This window comes from Dromaius novaehollandiae, chromosome 3 (genome assembly GCF_036370855.1).
Source record: "Dromaius novaehollandiae isolate bDroNov1 chromosome 3, bDroNov1.hap1, whole genome shotgun sequence".
In the NCBI taxonomy this organism is placed as follows: Eukaryota; Metazoa; Chordata; class Aves; order Casuariiformes; family Dromaiidae; genus Dromaius; species Dromaius novaehollandiae.
The window spans coordinates 62,187,630-62,211,205 of NC_088100.1; the positions used below are offsets into that span (position 1 = coordinate 62,187,630).

The following is a 23,576-nucleotide window of genomic DNA, read 5'->3' on the forward strand; positions in this document are numbered from 1 at the left end:
GTGCAAACATGTCCATTTCTAGCGATCAATTTTATGGTAAGAAAGGAGGAGGCTCCCATTGACCGATTTTATGATAACATGCTCACTGGAGTCATGTGAGAACTGTGGGAATGATCTAATTTTTTCAGGTCTTGAATAGATCTGCACAAATAATCATTCAGAAGATTTTTCTGCTGATAATTCACAATGTCTGCTATTTTTTTTCATTTTTCAATCAGTTTTATCCAGGAACACAAAACAAAAAAGTGTACCGCTTGCAGGAAGGAGACTCTTAGGTAGTTACATGTGTTTAATCAAACTTCAGATTTTGACAAAAAATATTCTGTATGCTCTTTGACATTTACATTTTCCTTATTTTATCCAGCAGCAGTAGGAGAGTTAAGAACATACTACTGTCCAGATACATTTAGAGCAAGCAGCTGCCCAACTATGACTAAGAAATGTCTCAGGATTTGGTGGGAGTTGTTTTTTTTTTACTCCAAGTGCAGACTGCAGCATCAGGAAGCTCTAAGTAGGCCCTGTGAACCTGTATCTTCAAGGCTGTATTTGAGCTGCCTTTACACATAAGTGTCATAATGAGATTGCTGTATCTCACAGAAATTTAATCTAGCCTTGATTAATTCTCTCATCTCCATTTGAGGCATCAGCTTCTTCAATACCTCTTTTCTGTGAAGCAATCACATGAATTGCTATTTTGGCTATCCACGGAGACTTACTAGCTTTGTGATGCTTCCCTTCTCACTTCTGAACTACAGAGAAGATAGTTCCAAATCCTGTCCTTATTTTCTTTGTGATGTGTGGTCTTTTGGCACCAGAATGCTCTGCCCTCATTTTGTAGGCATGTGTACACAAACAAATGCAGGTACCATTTGTCAACAATCACTGAAGAAACATTTGGAAAACCAGTTCAGCTTGGCTAAATCAGGTTCTTGACCCCCTGTGGACTCACCACACTGCACAAGAGTGCTCAACGACGTGAAGAGTATGTAACAACAATCCACAGTGGTTAGCTGTAGCGCAGGCACTGCCATGGGCAAGGAAGCACTCTCAACATCCAAACCAGCTTATTTCTCTATCCACACGGCAGTCACATTTTACACAGCACCATGGAAAATTTACAGTTAATTGTACTGGCGTATAGGTTTAAAAATAGTTTTTTGGATATTGAAAGTCATTTTCCATTGTGTTGCATAATTTCATTATGGAGCAGAAGGGTCTATTAACCACTAAATTAGGCATCTTTGACAGTCTTCCCTGCTCAACACCATTTGAATAAAAAAGATGCAGATTTCCAAATAAATAATAAAAAAAAGGAAAAGTCATGCACATGGAGGGCAAAAATCAACTCTTAATCAACAGTCTGGCATATCATGATGCTCAGGATGTGTTAACAGTAGCTCCTGGCAGGCTTGCACTCTGCATCCTTGTGCATGCCAGAGTCTGGCTATGAGACAGATCTCTATTGCTGTTATCCAGATCAAATCTAGCAAAGGCGTGCCTAACTCTGCTCCAAAGCTTTATTTAATATTCAAATACCTTAGGACATATGAAAGACAAATGAAACACACTGAATTGCCAGGGACTGGGAAAAAGATAAAGAACAGAAAGGGGAAATTAAATTCCTGCTGTGACAATGGACGTGTATATGAATCATTGTGGTGAGGTTTGGGGCTCTATCCACATTTTCATCCATTTCACACCCATGGCACTGGCTTCTCTGAGGAGGAGAGAAGGTTTGCAATGTATTGCTCATAGAAATGGTCTCCCTAAACAAATCCTTCCTGTGGCTTTACTGCAGGTGTCAGTCAGGCATGTCTAAATATGTTTGCAAGATCTGTCCATACAGCAAAAATTTCATAACCTATGGATGTCAAGAAGCAAGACAAAATAATACGCACACTCCTGGTTGAATGAGGTTAACTAAGTCACTTTTAGTTTATTAATTTTACCCATATACATAGCCAGTTTTGGAAAAACCATGTGAAGAGCCAGGATAAAGTGTAACAAAGTGGTACGGGAGAGAATTTCAATATGTAATGTGCCAGTGTACCTACTATGTGTTTTATATCCTTTACATTGAAAACCAAATAAACCAGAGTTTTCCAGAGGAATTACACATTTTATTTTGAACTAGCAAATTTAGTTTATTAATATGTAAAAAAATAAATCTACTATAGCAACAGTGCAAACACATCAGAACTTGCATGGCATACAGAACACAAATGAATAAAAATTATTATACAAAGGGCCTGACGTTTCCTATGGTCTTGGCTGTGACATGTACAACAAACAACAGGGTGAGGAGGATACTGCAACATAAACATGAAGATGAGCTGCATATTACTGGTTCTGTCTTGTATGGTCTCTCTATTTCAGGAGGTAAAGCTGTCATGCCTTGGATCTGCAATTAAAATCATCAAAAAGGGTCAGAGTTTCTTCATAGAAGATTAGGAGTCTCTGTTTTGCTCTCTAACTAGTTGGATGCTTGCATCAAAATTTATGGTTAGCTTCGGATTGAGGTTGTGATTCTTACTGTGGAGACCTCAAGCTCAGTAAAAATATTTATATATTCCATGCCAAATTATCAGCCAGTGTGCACATCCATTGTTCTCAGTTTGTGAACAGCTGTATGCACTGGCATCCTCACCAGTAAAGTAAGGTTAGGCTTTTGTTGGTTGATTTGTACGACCTTATTTTGCTTCATGGGGTTGTAAGAGATAAGAAAGGAAGCTTACAGTGTTACAATGCTAAAGTGATATTGAATGATATTTGAATCCATTCTTTTGTACATATAAGGCTTATACTTGTGTGTACAAGGCAGTTAATTGAGCACATATCTATTTCTATATATTCTCCAGTTTTTACTCCTCCTTTAGAACTCAGTGTAATTTTTATGGGGTTGGACATATCCACCTGCCTGTCCCAGCTTTGATATGAAATGGGAAAGATTTGGGTACAGTGGTTGGTTATGCTTTTCCTAAATGCACTCCCTACTTACGTAGTTTAATTCTTGAATTAAAGTAACACTGCCAAGTACAGTATGTTGAAAAAAAGAAGTTCTGTGAAAAGCAGAACTGTGAAAAGCCACTGAGCACAAACATTTCTGAAAGTTTGAATGCCCACCTAGACAGCATGTGTTTGTCTTGGGGGTTTTCCATGTTGCAATTATCCTGCACTGCTGAAAAAAACCTCCAAATATTGACTTAATCTTAGCAAATGCAGTACAAAACTAAAACTGACCAAGAGGCCATCCCTAGAGGAGGAGGAAGGTATTTTCAAGTCACTTCCTCTATTTCAAGCTTTTTCTTTCTTGTAACAACTCACCGATTGTTTGGCTATTCAGTTTAAGTCTGTTCTTGATTTTGATGAGGATGGCCAGCTAAATGTAATATCACCCATGAGGGAAGGATAAGGAAAGAGTCCTGATCTTAGCTTTGATGACTATGTCTTAGTCATTTGAAATAAGAAACTAATGATAAAAAGAAAGAACTAAGCACCCCAGTTCCAGTGAGATCACTCTTTGACTATGCTCTTTAAGTTGTAAGCATTGTTCTTTCATCCTGTAAGATAAAAAGGAACAGCATTTTCCAGAAAGCATACCATTTGAAAAGTAAAGCCTATCCTCTCCTGATAAAATTTACATGTGTTTTCCATCTTTTTAACTTGTCCTCTGACAAATAATCAGGGAAAGAGTGGCTATGCAGTTGCTACTGGCAAGTAGTTGTAAAGGTCAAGAACTTTTACCAAAAATAGTGAATAGTCATATGTACCGTCAATAACTGCTTTTCATAGAAGGTCTGCAGTAGGGCAATATAAAGAAAAATCAGAATCTCTTTGATTAGTTATAGCTTATGGTATTTCATTCACATACGACAGGCAGAACAGTCTGATCAATACTGGAAATACCTGAGAATGCTGCTGCAGGAAGGGGAATTGCTCCACTGCCCTAAAAGCAGCATTTGTCCAGATAAGAGGCAAAATGGGCTGTTTTGGGGGAAGATCAGAGTGAAGCAAAGGTCCCTTCTTAGGAATCACTTCACCAGTAGTGTCTGGTATCAGCTCTGTTATGCTGGCCAAAAATTCTATTAGGAGATTAACCTGGTTCCATGATGCAATTTCCCCTTCTGACCAGAAAAATTCAAAAATGGAAGACTGAGTCTTCAATTTGGACTCAGTAAAGGAGTTCAAGGCACTATATGTATTTTTCAGTGTCTCTTTCATGGATGATACTCTCATGAGCTAGTAGTTCTTTATAAACATGTATCCATACTAAAGATGATAGTTTCTCCCCCAGGTTACTGTTAAAATACCAGTAGACATTTAGAACAAATAGCAACTTACTGGACAACTATTTTTTGCTTACAATTTATTAATCAAGAGGAATGAGGAAAAGAAAAGCACAGAAGCGAAAATCTTCCAAAGGGGCACACAGGAGACAGATAGTGCAAATGTAACATTTTGGCCCACTACTGTAGACATCTTTAAGACACAAGACTAACAAAAGGTTAGAGATGTAGGGAGAGTACTCCTATAACTTCAGACAGTTTAGAGGCTCGAGTTAAGAAGTTAGTTTTTTGAGACTTCCTTAGGCAGTCACTACCCCAGAGTGATTCAGAGAAGAAATCTGATTTAGGAATTCTGATTCATCCATTGGAAGACTCTAACTTGAGCTACTGACAATGCAAGGAGCCAAGGGAGACTCATTTTCTAACTTGGGCACCTAGTCTGGATACATATGATTGCTCTGATCCATGTTGCAGATGCAGTGGAAGACTCCATGCTCCTATTAGTGATCCCAAAAGCTGATCGCAATTCCAGCTTTTCTACTCTTTTTAATACATTTAGAACTTGAGTCAGGAGAAAACAATAAAAACATTCTCATCGTTTGCTATTTCAATTCTTCAATGGCCATGTAAACTGTCTGAAGACATATAACCAGCTACTTATTCACATCCAATCAAGCACAGCAAATCCCATTCATTTCATGTCATTGTCGCCTCCTTTTTAACACTTAGAAAGCTCAGGTAGGAATGGACTTACCGACCATTCTGCATTATCTGTCTTTGAACATCTCACGTTCACTGGTAGTTTAAGAACAAGTTCATTATAGGAGAGACCCTCCGATGTGGACCATTTGAACTTGTTCATTGCATCCATAAAAGACAGGTTTTTGTATTGCTTAGGACTCTTGATAATAAAAGGCCAAGTCCTGAAGAGAATAAATAAACAAATACATAAAAAATAAATAGATAAATGAAATACCACCAAGTTGAGACCGATGAGGGAAAGCTTTTGGAGAAAGAAATGCACTATAAACTTATATAATTACATGCAACTCACATTCTCAGCTAGTGAAAACTGATGTAGTTTCACTGACTTTAACAGGGCTATGAAAATCTGTCCTCAGTTTAGGATCTGCTACCAGATGCTTTTAAAAGAAAAAAATTACATTGCTCTTCTCTGATCTACAAACTGAATACCCAGGAAATCCAAAACAAATCTTCTATTGTGACTTTTCAAAAAAAAAAGAAAAAAGACAAAACAAAAAAGGCACATTCTCTGCTAGGCTTGGCAGACAGCGCTGTAAAGAAATGTTTTCCATTAGAAAGCTTCTTCTCTGCTTAGCTGTGGTCATAACTTGGATAACAGGCCAAAACTCAGCATAGCACTGGGGTTGCTCTAACATGTATCATTTGGCAACTGTCCCAAAAGATCAAATGAAAATAACTGGAATGGAAAGCGTGCTGGACATTGCCTGTTGGCATGTCCCGGCACCCTGGCTGCAAAAAAACTTTTGGTAAAGGCTGGGACGGAAATCTGCTATGCTGTCTCTAGAGATCTGACAATTCTCCCACCTTTGGGAATCCCTACTGGGAACGAGTGGGGTCCAATCCTGCTCCCTCCCTGCAATGCGGAGGGGGAAGGAATGAAATCTCCTGTCAGTCTCTTAACAAAGAAGAGGGTATAGAAAACAAAAAATGTATGAAGAAAACTTTTCCCATAATTCTTGCTTGCTTCTTGTTTGACTCTACGAGAATGAATGGAAAACAGCATGGTGAATATGGCAGGCTTTTAAAAACAGAAAGCCAAATGCTGCTAGTGCAAAAATGAATGTGATTAAAACTCTATTTAACTAACCTAATCAGTACTTCTGATGGGAGCATGAGTTAATCTTTTTGAAATACTTCTTTAGACGGACCCTGTGTCATCCTGCAGTACAGTCATTCATTTGCTTTGGGTAAAATGCTGCCTATGAAAAAGTTCAGCTCCATTCAATACTTATATTGGAGGGATATAATTTTAATCACTTATTTTATACTATTGTATCCCAATTTTTTTCATCTCAGCTCCTCATGATTTATACCACTGGCTGAGCCACCGGAGTAAGAAAAATAAGAGTTTTAAGGTGAACCAGCAGTGCCTTCATTCTGCTTCCAGTTTGCTTCCATGTGTAAGTCAAGAGTGAATTTAGAGAAGTCAGTGAAGTAATTCCAGTGTAACACTGACACAAGAGAGATGAGTATCAGGTCACTTATCCTCAGGCTGACAGAGCTTAATGAAACAAGAATTGTGGATTAGGTCATAAATACTAGAGGCATTAATAATCTCTTCTCCTAATTACTATTCCATATGCAGCAGATAGTCTGCATACTTACTCTGTTCAAAACATCTTTATTTCCTCAGGCCAAATGTACATTTTCTTTTTCTTAAGTACAGTTATCATGAATGACCACTCAAGAGAGCATGTATTTGTTAGAATATTTTTTTTCTAAGCTCAGAAAGACTCCTTCTGGTAGGACTAATTTAGAAACTATGTTCTTCTAGTATTAAAAGAGGTTGTAAATAGAAATGGCATGAAAACTGAAGTAGGCATTGCATTGTGACTTTCTTCAAACTTTTCAGTCTCAGATACAGATTTCAGAATTGAGACCAGTAAGCTTGTATATCAAATCATTTTGCAATAATAGCTTTAAGATGTTTTATTAAGATTTACTGGATAAGGAAAACCAATTTTTAACATTTAAATGTGATGACAGACTATTAGTCTATCAATTGTATTTTAAAATCTTACTAGTGCCTCCATTTGTGGCAACTAACTTTATGAATGTAATTTGCCTTTCACCATTAGCAGTGTACTATCACAAAGAACTAAGGGTCATATGAAAAATCTATGTATTCTCATAGACCAAAACAAATGACAGAAATAGAAGTGCTCTGCTATACATGTTCATAAATATTTTACTTGCCTGACTGGTCTATATATTTCTTTAACACCAATAAACTGGAGTTGTTCCATTATGTCTGGAATACTTGCACATCGGGTAAGGTTGATTCTTGGGTAATAGAGTAGATATGACAGGCACATCTCATTCCTGGTGCTCAGACCACCCTGAAAATGGAATTTTTCTTTTAATCAAGATAGTGTTGAAATTCCACAGATAAAAACACTGATTAGCATTTATATGATAATGAAATGTGTAACAGGAGGCCCAGTTTGACAGGTGTCCTTTGCTCACTAGATTATCAAGTAAAAAAATTATTACATAATTAGTTACAAAAAATGTTGCAAGCTCAAACAGTATCTCCTGAGCTTAAAAGATGTCAGAAAGAGTGACTATCAATATTTAATTGGTGGTACAGTTAAAATAAGCTTTCTATTATGTTGAAAAGTATGATCTGAGAAGTGCAAAGGTATTGCAGGCTGTCTCCAAGGTACTTATATCCACCATGTCTCAGAAGGATGGATTCAAACTGGAACAGATATGAAAAATCTAGTAGGATAACAAGTACAATGAGTCTTCTTTATGAGAAGGGATTAAATGAATTTAGTCTAGTAAAATGGAGGCTGGGACAGAATATATATCTATATGTAATGTCATTGTAAATACATAAGCAAATAAGAAAAAGAGTTATTATAATCAACAGATAAGGTTGGCTCAAGAACAAATAAGCACTAACTATAAATGAATACATTAAAAAAAGATTTTTAGCTCTCAGAAAAAAAGGCTGTGAAACACTTTTCCATTGAGCGTTGTGGGCAAACAACTAATTTAAAATTAATCTTGGGAAGTATGGACAAGATTGTGACACACATGTTCCTAAATCCTGTGTGGGAACAGCAACATGGATATCACAGAACCATAAATATTAGCTATGGAAAACACATGAACCAGGAGCCAAGATCTAGTGTGGTCACACGGGAAAATGAGAAAACATGGACTTGATCCTAAAGGTGACAGATCTAAAAGTACAACAGGATTGAATAATTAAATTCTAATTACTTGCCCTCCTCGATAAACATCAATAACAAAAAGATAGCAACAGATTTAGTTCTATACAAGGGTACAAGCATCAACAATCTTATTGTATTCTTCATTTTGAGATATTCTTTTTTACTGAGCTTCTTAAAACCTTATGCCAGGCTTTATGAAATTCCCTTTCCATATTAGTATTCCAACCTGTACACCTTCAGAAATATTTATTTCACTGCCTCACTGCATGCTATGACAGAATAGTTAATAAAGTACCATACTAATTAAAATTACAGCATTCAGTTACCTTTCTCACCCCAAAAAGTAAACAAACACCACAGACTTACTACAGGATACTTTCTGTGTGAAGAGTATTTTAACAGGGAAAAAGTACCAGAGTGCTTCAAAATTAAAATTTTCTGTGTGTTTCATAGTTTCCATGCTCATATTTGGCTCTATTAAGATACAGCTAGCACAACAAAAACTGAAAAGACTTCATTCTCACTATTTTTTGTTCATATTCCTACTGCATGTGCCTGCATAGGCAAGCCAAGACTCAGTGAGCAGGACCACTGTGCTCCCTGGAAGCTATGACCAGGTCCCAGGCCAGTCTTCCTCACTCAACAGAAACCCCTCTGATCTCACCTCCTGGAGATCTACATTCAGCCCCTCCTGAAGAAGAGAAATCAGCACCAGCCAAAGCTTACATTACCTATAAATACAATGGGTCTAGGGTCTTTTTCTGCTTTTGCAACCAGCTGGCACCATCCAGCATATAGTCCTGACAACTGACTTCTCTAACCCTCCAAAACCAAGTGGCTGCATGCTAACTGCCCTCCAGGAAAGGCTTCTAGCCTCTACTAGCCTACAAATTATGTCTGGGAGACGATGACCTGCCATGTGCCAAGCTCAGCCGGTCACTCGTTGACCTCCAGGGACCACAGCTGCTGGACTGTGCACATGACCTTGCCCTGGCACTGTCTGGTCTGCTACTGCAGGCACTTGTTTGAAATGTTTGCTAGAAGACCCACTACATGGAAAAGGTAACACGCCTCAGGCTCGTAACACGCCTCAGGCTCACTGCTCTCCGCCTCCTTGTCTCAGTGATGGCTCTTCAAGTTATTTAGCTGGCATTGCATGGCATTCCCATATAGGGCAGTGGCCTGGCACTGTGGGAGAAGGTCCTCACCTTAATCTGAACTGATCCCCCTTAGGTCGTAATGCAGCAAAGACTTCTTGACAGAAATTACTGACTTTTTGCAAAAATAAGCAATGGAGGAAATCGCTGTTTTCTGTATTTTCATTAAGCCACTCAGATCAAGTGCCTCTGGAAACACAGGTACCTCTCTGCCTTAGCTTTGTAATTCATGGAGTTTAGTTGGGAATCAGGTGCCTGGCACCTCATCAGAGTGTTTTAGTGACTGTGTGGGTCCTGGGGAATGTGCAGTCCAAAACACAGGTGCACAGAAATGAAGGTGTTAGATGAGTGCTGAGCTGTGGGATGTTTGGATTGCTTTTTTGAATTTAAGAACGTACATTCTGCCTACGTTCTGTTTTAGGCATGATATTAAGTGGTCTGATCTTGATCACAGAATATGTAAAAATCAATATGTACGAATTGGTAAATTACACCTTTAAATGAGAAACAAGTTCGTAAGAGTCATTTATTAAAATATGTAGACTTTGCATGCTAATACATGTTATGAGGAAAATACTCCTTTTACTACTGATCTGATTTTTCAAGATCTTTTATGTACAGATTTGCTTATTTTTATAAACTAGTCATATGAATGCCTTATGCAAGGGATCAGACTATGATCATAGTCATAGTCCTTATGACTTTAAAACCTAAGAATCTGTGAAATGAAAGATAAACAATATATAGTCAAACTGAAACACTCTAAAGTGCACACAGGAATTAGCAGGTGGGTTCGTACTTTTTAACAGCATCTTATGAAATGAAAAGATTTTGGTCCCTAATATTGTTTGTGTGCTTACGTTGATCCATTAAACATTTTTCTTACCCATGTCATACGAATTCGGTCCATAGTACTGTAGTGACATTCGGTGATTAAATTATCCCCCTGAAACACAAGATTTAAGATAGATATTCACAATTATGAAGTTTATCAACACTAGCTTCAGGTGACCACAAATGACTGCAAAAACTTAAGAAATAAAGCTTATAGTAGTGGATATGAGTTTTTGAAAGAGCAAAGAATTAGGTAATTGGCCTAGGCTAAAAGTTAGGCACTTATCATTCCTACTGTCCCAGATCCTCAGGGACCTGTCACTGATATAGACGGAGTCTTATTCAGTGTTTGATCCATTTTTTTGAGCAGCACTGAAAATGCCAAGTTAGGATCCTATTTTCAGGGAAATTATATATGCAGACAATGTACACACATGATTTGTGCTCCAAAACTCTTCCAGCGCTACTTTGGGTATCTTGCCCCAGGCTCATTCATCCTGCCAAAGTCAATAGAATTCCTTGCCAAATCAGGAAAAGAAGGTTTTCTACATCACAAAAACAACTATTTATCTGCCAAGTTTGGGAGTAGAGGAGCGACAGGCAAAGACTCATCTACATTGACAGATATGTATGGGAAAGACTGAACGATTACCTTCTCAAGTACCTGCAATTAACTTTTTGCTGTTTTGACAAACTGATCTACAGTGTTTCTAAATAAAAAGGTAGTACATTTATCCCCCGTACCTAATCAAATGCATATCTCAATATACCATGATAATCAAGTGGAAATAAAAATATTGAAGAACATAGCCAAACTTAAAAATCTGATAATTTGGGGGCAACTCTGTATCACAAGCATGACGGAGGTTTATTTTGTTTGCTTTGTTTTTTTGGATCATCATCTTCCCTTATCACCCACTATATTAATTCTTCCTGAAAAGATTAGGAGATTATCCTTCACAAGCTGAGAATTTCTCCTTTCCGGTGAGCTTTTTCATTCCCAGATCAACGCTAGTCCTAACTGTACTCTGGGCTACTGGGAGAGGGTGAGTCAGCTTTGTGTTGGCCAGATGAAGACTGAGCTTTCTCAAGCAGTGAAAACTGGCGCAGCTTCATTGCCTGCAGTGGGAATATGCTGATTTGCACCAGCTGGGCCTCTGACCTCATGGTATAAGCAACTGGATAACATTCACTAAAGGTCCTCCTTATGTACAATCATCTTTTGGTTCCAAATTCAGGAGAGGGTGCTAGTATGTGAAGAAAACAAATAATCTGGACTCCACAAGCTGAAAGACGGATACACCATGTAGATGAACTGGCAGAAGGAGAGAAGAACATGAATTTCTATGAATACTTTTGATATGATTAATTGTTATTAATTAATTAATTAGACTATGATCAAATTACACTGGAATGATGGATGAAGAGTTATATTTTTACATAAGGTGAAAGCAATAAATGGCATGAACAAGGCTCACTGCAGACAAAGAATTCTAGCTTCTATTCTAGCTGTCCTTTTAAAGTTGCAGATATTATCAAATACCCCTTTTGTCTTTTTGCTGTCTACTCGCTTTTGTTCTGGAATTTTAGAAGGCCTTTCTCTATAATCTGCACGGATTTCCCTAAAAATATTACAGGCTTTCTTGGCAAAGGCATCTAAACCTGTCATCTTCTGCCAGCCTTCTTCCTAAACCCTAAAACACTTCTTTCCTGGAGGAGGTAACACCAGTTTGTCTTTGAACTCCCAGTGGGATACAAGCAGTAGGACTTCAAAGAGTAAATGCTGCACCTGAACATCTAGGTTAAATTAAATAAGAAAGTTGCTATATGAGCCTCTTGCCTTTAAAGTACAAATAGCAAACTGCCGTAGTGGGGGAGAGGAGATAAAAGAAAAGAAGAAAACTTGGATGTTTTAAACGATGGTGCTCCTGACCACACCCAAAGTTCAGTCATTTCATCAGCCTTTTCAACTCCCTTTCCTTCCTAGCTTCAGTTATGAACAAAATGCAGTTGTTTAGTATTTCGCACGTGACCAAGTCTGTGAAGTTAACGGACTCGTTCATGTGCACCAAGCAAGTGCAGCTGCTCTGCTGGTCAAATCTGAAGCATCCAAACCTTTGCAGCACTTAACTTTCTGTCCTCAGGCCAAAGCTTCAAAAATGCATTGCCAGCTAACAAGGGACGAGTGAATAATTTTTAAACGAGTAACTCATCCAAAGAATGTAGACTCTTTTCATGAAATATCTATCGATAGCTACTGATTTAATTTAAAGTTTTGTAATATTTTTTCAGTTTGGGATTTTTTTAAAAAGTATACTACATTATTATCACAAGAAGAGGAATAGAGTTTCATGATTTCTTATTCCAGAGTGTTTTGTTTACTCAGCAAAACCTCATGTGGAACATGAGCAGTGAGTTTTCCTCCCAACAGGAAATAAAACCATGAAATAACAGAAGACCTAGTTGGCTGATCTGTAAAGGCATGTTTGCAAAGCTGAATACTTGCTGTGTGCAAGTATTTGGTATGGGCTGCTTAGTTCCACTGGCTCAGTAAAGCTACATCATGGTGTTTCTATTCTTCAGCTGGCTGGATGCACAAACATGGCACAACCACATGTGCGTGATCTTATAATCTCTTTTGTACAAGCATTTATGATAGTAAATGTCAGATCAGCTAATTATGGACACCAAACACACCCCAAAAAGAGCTTAAATGGATGGTCCAAACCAGTTCTATGGTGAATGGGTGGAGACACTTTTTTGGCAGCTTCAGTGCATTAGTGACCTTGTGATAAGTGGATACATGAACAAAACATTAGAGAAAATCAAAGAAATTAAGGAAATTAAGGAAATCTTGTAGCAAAATTAATCTTAGTGTGAGTAAATGTTAAGTACGTGTTCTCTTAAAACACTTTCAGGGAAAGAATAAAGGGCATCATACAGGCAAGATAGTTCTTTCTTCTTTCAGATACTGAAACTCCTGGAAGTTGAAGTCAAACTCATCATCATAAGCAAGTAGCTTCTGTTCCTCGCCATTGCGGAAGTGGCGCATCCTGATAGCTCTGCCAGCAAGATGAGCGTGAAGAAGTACTGCAAATACATGAATCCCACCAGGCCTCTCAGCACCTAGAGCCTGGCCAGGGGAAACAAACATGATCAGTGTGCCCAGATACCATGTACAAACAGAGCGAAGCTATATTAATAAATGCATTTCATATTCCCTCAGTCTACAGTAAAATAAGCAGCATACAGGCAAGAGCAAAAACAAATCAGTATGTGAAATTAAATTTATATATAAAAAGGCTGGCTTGAGGGGAATTTCTTCTGTTTCTAACAAAGATGTGTTTTAACTTGAGGCACACAGTTTTTATCAAAATCAACTAGACTGCCAATAATGCTCAATAGAATATGACTTTTAAGGGTATTCTATTAAAATTGGCACATTATTTTAGTCCTTTTACTGATACTGCTGAATGTGGATGTTTATAGTGAAAAAAATGTTCAGGGCAGTTGAGAATATTATCATCAATACCGTGCCAAGAGAAGCACTTTAAAGTAAGAGGCTGTAATTACTATATGCTCTGCTTCCCATCTTCAAGTGAACTGGTAGTGAAATACTGAAGATTTATATCCGAAATTTTCTTTCCAGGTCGAAACCATTTTAAAATGAACTTTGCCAAATTAGGACAAATCTGACATCACTCCCACTCCAGCTGAGATACACAGATCCAAACTTCAGTTATGCTAAACTCTGATTCTTGATCAAAGCCAAAACTGGAAAGAATCTGTCGCTGGAATACCTTTTAAGTGCAGCTTTTATGTTGGAAACCTCATGACAAAAGATTACTTCAGTGACAACATGCAACATTCAACATCACCAAGAACAAACCTAAATTCCATACCTAATATGCCCTTCACTCCAAACTATATCATAAAATGCATATATCGATTCAGCCTTTTTCTGCAAATGACAAAATATCTGAGAATCTCATATGATACATTGATCATCATAGATTACATGCAATACTTCCATAATATACACATTAAAATAATCTGTAGAGAAATTTAGGTTATCTTAACAAAACCAAGTATTTAATGAATGCACAATTTTGCACTTTGGGCCATACAGCAAAACCTATCCAGGTTTTCAGTTTCTGTGGTTGATCCAAGAACACTTCTCAGGCTTTCACTTCAAGACAGGCAGCCTTTTGCACATAGGTCTGAGTTAATCTCTCTCCATTTTTCTGCTAGGCTAGCTATTCCAGGCCATTAACAGCTTTGCCATGGAAAGTAAAGTATGCATATACATTAAAGAGAGGATTAAATCAGTGTATGTATTGCACCATTCAGTATTACTTCTATCAGTAAAGCAACATGAATACTGAACATCAGCCTAATGATGTAATAGAACTCTCTGAAACCTGAGATAATCATAATTTAAAAATCAAACAGTTCTTTTTCGTAAAGTACTAAGATATTGATTTCCAAAAAGATTCAGAATTCTGGTATGTAGCATGTAGCAAATGCCTTTGCTCACATGTCTTTATCGAGTATCTCTCACTGTCAGACAGGAGACATACCTCTTCCAGACATTCCAGCGTGCAGTGACCCTCTGACACAAATTCAGGCATGCCTGGTGGGATATTGTGGAAGAGGCTGACCCACAGACCAGCTTCAATAACCCCAGCATCATATTTCCTTAAAACTGGAGTATAAATTAGCCTCAGACCGGAGTTATCTATCAAGCCTGCAAGAAAAGAACACAGTCAGCTGTGGCTGTAAATCAGCACAAAAAAATCCAATCATTTCACATTTCTCAAGGTTTGTCCTTATTTTTTTACAAGAAAATTCAGGAATTAACCTCAATAACCCGGAAGAGAGTCAAACCATTCAGTGGGATGCAGAAAGCACTAAATAGGGGTAGCCCACAAGAAGGTTGTTAAGCATAGTATGTTTGTATCTGCAGTGGTCAGATATGAATGAAAAATGTATCACTTCTGTTAAGTTTTCCAATATGGACCTTGGAGAAAAAAGATAGAGCATTGGGAGAGCAAACAATACAAGTAAATAAGTTCTCAAAAGGTGCTATGTATGATTTTAAAATGAAACATTTAAGGAATTGTCTTAAAGTTATATTTTTTGGTTTGAAATGTATAAGGCTTCTGCTTGTGAATTTATCTGTTCCTTCACCTCGAGCCCAAGTATAAACTATAATTTTCCTTTGTTTTTGATTGTCTCGACACATTACAGCACACCTCAGCAAACTAAACACACCTCTTTTTCAATCTCTCCTCTTAACATATGAAAATTGGCTTCCTAAAACTCAAACTTGAAGATAACACCAGCATCTCAGGTAAAGGAGACAAGAAAACTACATAGGATTTTTGATGCTACACTCACAGACCCCTCTTGATTTCAAAAAATAATTTAAGGAACCAAAGCTTGCTGTAAAAAGGTTGACTTTTTAAGAGTGAAAGTGGTGACACTTTCATTTATCTAAATGTCTAGCCATATTAATTTGCTTTTTTATCTATTCAGAATTTATGTTACTGCCATCAATTAACAGCTTATAATTATTTCTCTTGTATTAGACAATTTTATTAGGCAAGATATATACAAAAAAAGATTAAGTTGTGTTGCACAAGTGTTAATTTCTGTGTTAACCCATCTGTTGGTCTTCTTTGTTCCCCCTTTTTAAATGTTAGCTTTGAAAATTAAAAATGTAAATAAATTTCCAAGTACCTGAGAGAAAGTAAGAGGCTTCCCAGTGACCTATATTAGTCTTCTAAGAAACATAACAGACATAGTAGTGCCTGAAACCAAACAGTTTATCAAATGAAATCAGCAGGCTATTTTGGGATAGACAAATGCTAGAGGGACAGAATAGGGTCTAAGGTGCCCAGTCACCCTAATACCTAAGATAGAGTAGTATATAATTACTAAGGAACAAAGGATATGAATTCTGTAGAGCCCATTAAGAGTGGTGATCATGAAACCAATTATGAGACATTCCACAGTGTACAAATTATGGTCACCTCTCCGGTGATATGTGCTGTCCCACAACATCTCAATTTTAATGCATTTGGGAAACTGGAGCCACTCCCTTTCAGACGCTATTAGTACAATCTCATCAGTCTGAATCTTTCCCTTGCCATGTGGTACTCCACATTCAAGCCTACCTGTTGCTAAGATTGAAGTGCCAAATCTGTTTCTGCGATCAAAGGATATTTAAGTGTTTTTGATAAACAATTTCAAAAGAGACTGTCTTTCAAATTAAAAGTAAATATTAACGATTTCAAAACCAGTAATATTCAAAAACATGCAAGTTAGAAGCAGTTGAAACATTTGTGAGTCTAACTGAGAGCCAACAGTTCCTAGGCCTCTGAGTCACTTGGGAAAACATTAACCAACATCACTGAGTGACCCTGCTGGCAAACAACGTACTCTTTAACTGCAAGAGGCAAGCCTGGAAAAAATAGATCTGGAACTGGGGAAAAAAGACGTGCTTTTGTGGCAGTGTCAGCGCTGCGCCCGGAAGACTGGCAGGCTGGAGCTGGGGGAGCCAGCCCTGCACGGCAGCCTTCTCCCTCCAACAACCTTCCCGCTCCTCACACCATCTTGCATCATTTACTGTATCAGCGAGGAGAGAAACACGACTTTATTACTAACACCCGCTCTTGTCTCCACGGTCTGAATTTTCCCTGCTCTTCTGTGAGACACTATGTCCACATATGAATAACCCAACAAGGCAAAACTGTCCCCGCTGCCTACAAAGGGGAAGAAATGCAATTAATTCCCAAGTTTTATATGGCACGTAACATCAGTGATACAAATGAAGTTTACTGTATTCCATGTAAATGTGCATGCTGAATGGACAGTGTTTTGTCAGTTTGTCAAAACAATTTTAAGATAACTCATCTGAGATATCACAAAGAGAAAAAATAACAGTAAGACAGAATGCCCTGATCAACACAGAGAATTTTATTTAAACACATGGGGACATAAAGAAGGGCCAGGACATTATGCTGCAATGGCTTTTACCCAATTCAAGCGCACCAGTCATCAGAATATTCTCAGGTATAGCAGCTCAGTATAAGTTTTTTTAAGAACATAAAAGCATTACTCATCTTCTCAAAAGTCAGCTTTGAAGTATCCTAGCTTTTCTGGGGCACTCTGGTTTCACAGCAAAACTTCCTTTTGCTTCTTTTAAATATAAGTAAATTTTAGAAGGAAGATTTAAAAACACCATTACAAAAGGAAAGCTTATCTTTTAAGATAAACTCCTTTTACTGAAGGAATGGTCTAGCAATCTGAGACTTTACTTCGCTTTCAGAAACTGCCCTCAGTTGAGGCAGATGTCTTAAAAAATACTAGAAAAAAAAATAAAAGGCTTTTACCCTGACTGTCACTTTTTTTTTAATGCTTCAAGGCCATTGAGTGCTGGGTAATTCTGCCCTGCTATCTGTCAGTCTGATTGGATCTCTCAGTAAATGGAACAGGATACAGAAAGAGCTAATATAAGGAATGTAGTGATAAAGACGTATATTCATCTGGTCCACAATTCTCTGGGTATCTGAATTTCTCACTGGTAATAACCAGAAACTACCGACTGGCGAAAATGAGCCTCAGCTTTGCCTTTGTTCTGTTTGCTGCGGAATGCAACAAGAAACACTTGTGCCCAGTACATTTCTCAATCTTGCAAGTTTTAAAGAGTGTGAAGGTACAAACCTTCCATATATGACGGGTTGTCATAATGCACCTCCATAAGTACGAACTGAGGGTCACCTGCTGTGCCAATGGATAAACCAACATGAGGGGGGTAGGTGAAGCCCTGGAATTCAAAACATGCATATATTGTCAGAAGATTTTTGACAATGTTAGGAGTCTATTGCTTTTTTTATCTGTATGTTTTTAAACAATGACACAATCACATAAGTGATACAATATACAAATTTAATTTATTTTAAAACTTCTTAAATGTAGCATTGTAGCATTTTATATGTATATATATGTATATATATATATAAGTACTGAATGCACTAAATCATTATGCCAATAAAAAATATTAGATTCGATGCTTTCTAGAGGATAAAGCCCTGAGCAATCCAGTCTGACCTCAGGGCTGACCCTGCTTTGAGCAGGAGGTTGGACTAGAGACTTCCTGAGGTCCCTTCCAACCTGCATTATCCTATGATCTTATGATTATTTATCTTGCATTTGTTGCTTCAGCTGAAAAGGAAAATTCCATTTTAAATGTATAAACATTGCATCATCAAGCAGTTAGTTCGACAATAAAACCCTTATGAAAAAAGTGAATCTACATTTAAAATGTTCCTAGTTTTTAAAAGCGGTAATTTCCAGGGGATACTGAGGTTGCATGTAATGAGATTGCTTTTACTGCACAAATCACTGCATTCTAAGCAAAATGATTTGAACTGTAAAAATGATTTTTATGGCTATGTCTGCATTAGCAAGTAGTGTGGTGCAAAAGGAATAGATCTGTACAGCGCAACAGTTTGTGCTGGACCCACCACAGCCACACTATGATTCAGGGTAGTTTCCTTTGGACAAGCTCTGGTCTGACCCCATGCACTGAATCCCATTTTTTGGCTGAAAGTGCTGGGTTCACTCCAGGGCGTTCATGGCAGCCTCCTCCCAAGGGGACTGTGCACAATCTCAAACAATTTGTCATGCAAAACACAGCTTGGTATATGGGGATAACTTAGAGGTTTACTTCAAAAGCACAATCCCGATTCAAAGTACAATCCTTATAACTACTAAGTGAAGTCATCTACCGAATTCATCTTACGACGAATCATATCTGCATCTTTTTAGAGTACACATATAATAATATTTTTATGTGTAATTTGAGATCCTAACTTTCTCATTTTGATGGGCATTAATGAAATAATGCTATTGATATACAGTAATAAATATTATCACCTCTGTATTACATATGGGTAAGCTGAAGCATTGCGAGTTTCATGGTAAACCTGAGCATAACCCAGATCTGCCAGATTCTTCTCTATAGAGTTTTAGCAATGGAGCCATGCATGCAAAAGCCTCCATAATCCTTGTTAAATGATAACTTATTTATATGAGTTTTTTTTTCACTTGGATGAAGACAGTTGAAAGTACAAATACTAGGTCAGAGCATAGCTGATGGCAAAAATGTACAAAGTATACATCAGGGATAATACTCAAAGTGGATTAAGCTGCTTTTGATGGGTCTGTGTTGCAGCTCTGTATGTAGCAGCTCTGGGATCCTCACCTCCAGCCCTCCAAGACAGTACTTGGGCTGCAGCTTGGCAAATGAAGGCCACAGAGGCTGCCATCACCCCAGGCCCTGCCTGGTACCTGCACCACTGTTTGTGTGGGCATGCAACGAATCAAGGGGTAAAGAAGGGGTGGGACGCTTCTTTTTGCAGTAATGCTGGCTTATGTCAGCTGAAAGCATTGACTGGAGCCTAAATTAAAATATGAAAGAAGATGAAAACACAGCCTGGGGACAATATGGCATCACAGACAGTGTTTTCTGTAGATATAACCCATTGAACCAAGTGGTCCTTGTGTGGGCTCTACACCAATGCAGGATTGCTCCTACGTGGAAATGATGTCTCTTAGGGTGGCTAGGGCAATTTCAGAGACACAGAGTGATAGGCCTGAAAAGGATGACACTGTAAGCAAGCTACTGGTGAGGCATGAAATGAATTAAATCAATATCTAACTTCATTTGGAAAGAGTCTTCTTGCCTCCCTGTCTTTTATACAGTTGCCTATAGATGGTGCTTTTATTCTTCTCTTCATCTACAAGTAACACATGCTGGTGTTTGGTGGCAGCAGTGTATGGGACCAGATGGGACAGACTGGTATGGGGACAGACTTCCATGCTCCTGAGTTGCTTTTCTCCCTGTAGGACATCAGCTACCTCTATATTATTTTAATTTCTTTTAGTTTTTCACTCAAGACGTTCATTGCATTTCATACTTAAGAGGCCAACAAGAGGTTGAGCACTTAGTGGTGAGGCATTTAGGGACTGTGATTATATATACCTTTAAAAAGAGACAGATTAAGTAATCACTAATATACTAGGAAGAAGCTTTATTACAATACACATTCCCTTCAAGCCCTGTTGATGAATCACTCTAGAAAGCTATTCATCTTACCTCTCCTCCAATGGCCCAAGCAAAAATGACTGTCTCACATGTGAGAAAAGAATCCGGCATGTTGGGGTGGTAACACTCATGCCCGTAGTCCAGCACACTGTCATTCAAACTGCTGCTGCACTGGTAGAGTAGGATATGGTGCACCACATTCTCATGGCCTTTCTGTATCAATGGCTCAACCTGTTGACATTGAAATAAAAAAGAACAGAAAATACATCTCAGATTTGACCATTTCAATGAAAATATTCAGACAGAACTGCAAATTATGTGGTGCGTTTATTTTAAAGGAGGAGGCCTGATGTTAGATTGCAAGTAGGCTGAGATGCTCTTCAGCACTCTGCAACTCCAAGCATTAAAATGAAAAACCTCTTAGCTCAAATGCGTCAACGAGGGACAGGAAAAGACTTCTGTGTCCTGACAAAACCTGTGTTGCCTGTGCCCTGACAAAACCTGTGTTGCCATCTGTCTTGATCTCCCTTCTCCCAACCCAGTCTTGCACAGTCGCTTATCTTTTTCCCTGCCCAATCCTGTGTAGCCACATTTGAACCTGAAATGGATATAAACCAGTAGAATGTCAGTTTAGCTGCACCAAGTTGGTATCTAGACTACGCAGAACTTTTTGTTCCCATTTCTGCCTCCTTTGTGTTATCTTGAACTAGAGCTGCCCATAAATTCTGTATATCTAGGGTGAGTTCCTGTTTCTTTTGAAATCTATGAAAAATTAGAATTCATTTACAATCTGTTAAGTTGCATAGACTTTATTAACATGAACTCATTCCTCAGAGGTTGGGTGCTCCAGTCTGTTTGTGACAGTGATAAGTTAGAAGGTTCTTAGGAGCGCCCCAGTGCCCCCAGTAAAATTTGACCACTGAACTTACGGGTAGGCTGAACTGATTTCATTCCCATCTAACAGATTGTTCACTTTCTCTTTGGATGGATGATGTTAAATCATCTCTGCCAGAGATGACATCCCTAGGGCAAACGTGAATTCTTCTGAAGCAAAATTATTTTGCTTTTCAAAAAGACCATATTCAAAAAAAAAATCAGCATATGGAAAACGATGTTCAAATGAAAGGAGTTTTTGCCTTGCTTTTGCTTTCAAAGATTTCATCTCATCCCCTACTATATCTACCTTCAAGTCAAATAAGATAAACACTCTCTTCAAATGTTTTCCCAAGAAAAATAAACAGTTTTGGCAAGGCAATACTTAAGATGTGTGTATGTCATGCAGTATTGCCTTTAATATTATTAGGAAAAAGAAGCTACTTTAAACAGGGAAAAAATGCATATACACCCTAACTTTGCATCCATTGGTTTTGCAAGCACACGAACCCCAGGTACTGGAGGCACAGAGCAGGGTAAGCAAGAACATTTTTTTTATTACCATGTTAAAATATCTTCAGCACAATATTGTCACCAGAAATTTCTCTCTATATACTTTATTCAAACCACTAAACCAAAGTACAAAACAGGGCAGGGGAGGAAGAAGCAACCAGAGCTTTTGCATATCAAGACCACCCTTGTTGATGTAAATCAGCAAAATTTCATTGAAGTCAGGCTCTAGGGGAGTCCAGTTGCTTGCTGAGTAACCCGCATGTCTGTCCAAGAAGTGCAGAGCCCAAAACCACCCACTTCACTGTGCTCAGAAGTCAATGGAAAGATGCCAATTTATTTTGATGGCAAGACTAAAATACTTCTTTGCACGGAGATCTTCTGTATTGTTTTAAGTAATCCCTATTTTGGTTAGCGTTACCACCATCATAAATTATTGTACTAAGGAACTAAAGTATTTCTGAAAAGAAACTAAGATAACGCAGTCAGTTTTCTCATCAGATAAGAACCCATTCCCACTAACAGACAAAGATCAGAAATCCATTTGTTTGACATTGCTCCTTACCTCTGCTCCTTCATGTATCTGCATATTTATCCAAACACTGCAGAACCAAAACACACCCACATCACACTATCTTATAGGTTAAATAACAGTATATGTCTCAAGAATTCAGAAACTCCACATAATGTATGGACTGGTCACTGAGATGGTTATGGGAACATTATCTCTCTATCTACCAAGAGGTAAGAGTGTTTTTGTCCAAATATGTAATAGTTCAGCCTGCTGCTACGAGATCTCAGCACCTGCTGTGCTTACAATCACTGCTTCAAAAACAACTTCCCCTCAAAACAATGGGACATCACCAAAATAAGAAACTCAACATCCTGCTATCGGTTCCTTAGTGGCAGTTACCTAAACAATAACAGCACTTCAAAAAGTACTTTTGTTCGGCTTCAAACCCTCAAGCATCTTTTGAATGCATCTTGTAGAGCATTTTATATTCTTCAGAAGCATTTATAAATAATAAAAAGCAGCAGTGAAGTTAGACTTTTTACATGTCTTTATTACAATTTGGTTAAAGAAATGCCAGCTTTCTCTCTCACCTTTTAAACAAACAGGAAAAAAATGACTAGGATGGGTCAAAAACTTTTTAACAAAAATAATAGGAAAATATCATTAATCGTAAGTTGTTTATTTCCCAGGATTGTATGGGAATATTTTCATGGTCAGACCTCACAGGTTTCCAGCATCATTTCTGACTGAAACAAGGAAAGCAAGAAGAGCAGACCCCTCACCATCCTTGGGTTCTCTTTCTCTGATCCAATGAATAGCTAAATATGTGTACTAACTGGAATAACTTCAGCAGAAAAGAAGAAAAAAAATGTTTGATTCTATTCTCTAACCTAGTGATTAGCTGGAGAAGGGATTTAAACCTGCCATTTCTACATCCCAGGTGAGTGTCATTCTAATTACTCGGGCATTTGTTATTTCAGTTTGCAGAATAAGCCAGTTGTTTATGCTGCCTGCCTCTTCTTCTCTCACTTTCCACAGAGAATATCTGTACAGCTTACCCTGCTCCAAGTTGAAAACAAATTCCAAAACCTCTTTTTTTTTTCTGTAAACAGGATTCTTGTTCTCTGGCCAGTCTTATAAACAATGATGAACAATGACTGAGTCTCTCAAATATGAGGCCAAATCCAGCATGTCACCAAAGCATTTAAAGGTGCACATAAGTAGTCCCAGGTGTAAAATTAGTTGCTAGAACAGGTATCTACAATAAAAAATGTAGATCACAGTGGCCTGGTTTCCAGAGCACTTGAAGCCCCAATAAATGTTAACTCAATTTGTAGGGCT

General features: G+C 38.0%; 1 protein-coding gene across 1 annotated transcript in view; it reads right to left on the reverse strand.

Annotated features, from left to right (window-relative positions):
• Positions 1 to 1,911: 1,911 nt before the first annotated feature.
• The window catches only part of MOXD1 (monooxygenase DBH like 1), a 50,301-nt gene continuing 28,636 nt past the window's right edge, over positions 1,912 to 23,576 (reverse strand). The window contains exons 5-12 of the mRNA XM_064508987.1: positions 20,390 to 20,569; positions 17,953 to 18,055; positions 14,805 to 14,971; positions 13,166 to 13,357; positions 10,277 to 10,336; positions 7,248 to 7,390; positions 5,041 to 5,209; positions 1,912 to 2,401 (exon numbers count right to left, since the gene is read on the reverse strand). Of these exons, the coding sequence (XP_064365057.1) occupies positions 2,237 to 2,401; positions 5,041 to 5,209; positions 7,248 to 7,390; positions 10,277 to 10,336; positions 13,166 to 13,357; positions 14,805 to 14,971; positions 17,953 to 18,055; positions 20,390 to 20,569 (1,179 nt within the window). The 3' untranslated portion in view covers positions 1,912 to 2,236. The remainder of the gene's footprint in view (positions 2,402 to 5,040; positions 5,210 to 7,247; positions 7,391 to 10,276; positions 10,337 to 13,165; positions 13,358 to 14,804; positions 14,972 to 17,952; positions 18,056 to 20,389; positions 20,570 to 23,576) is intronic.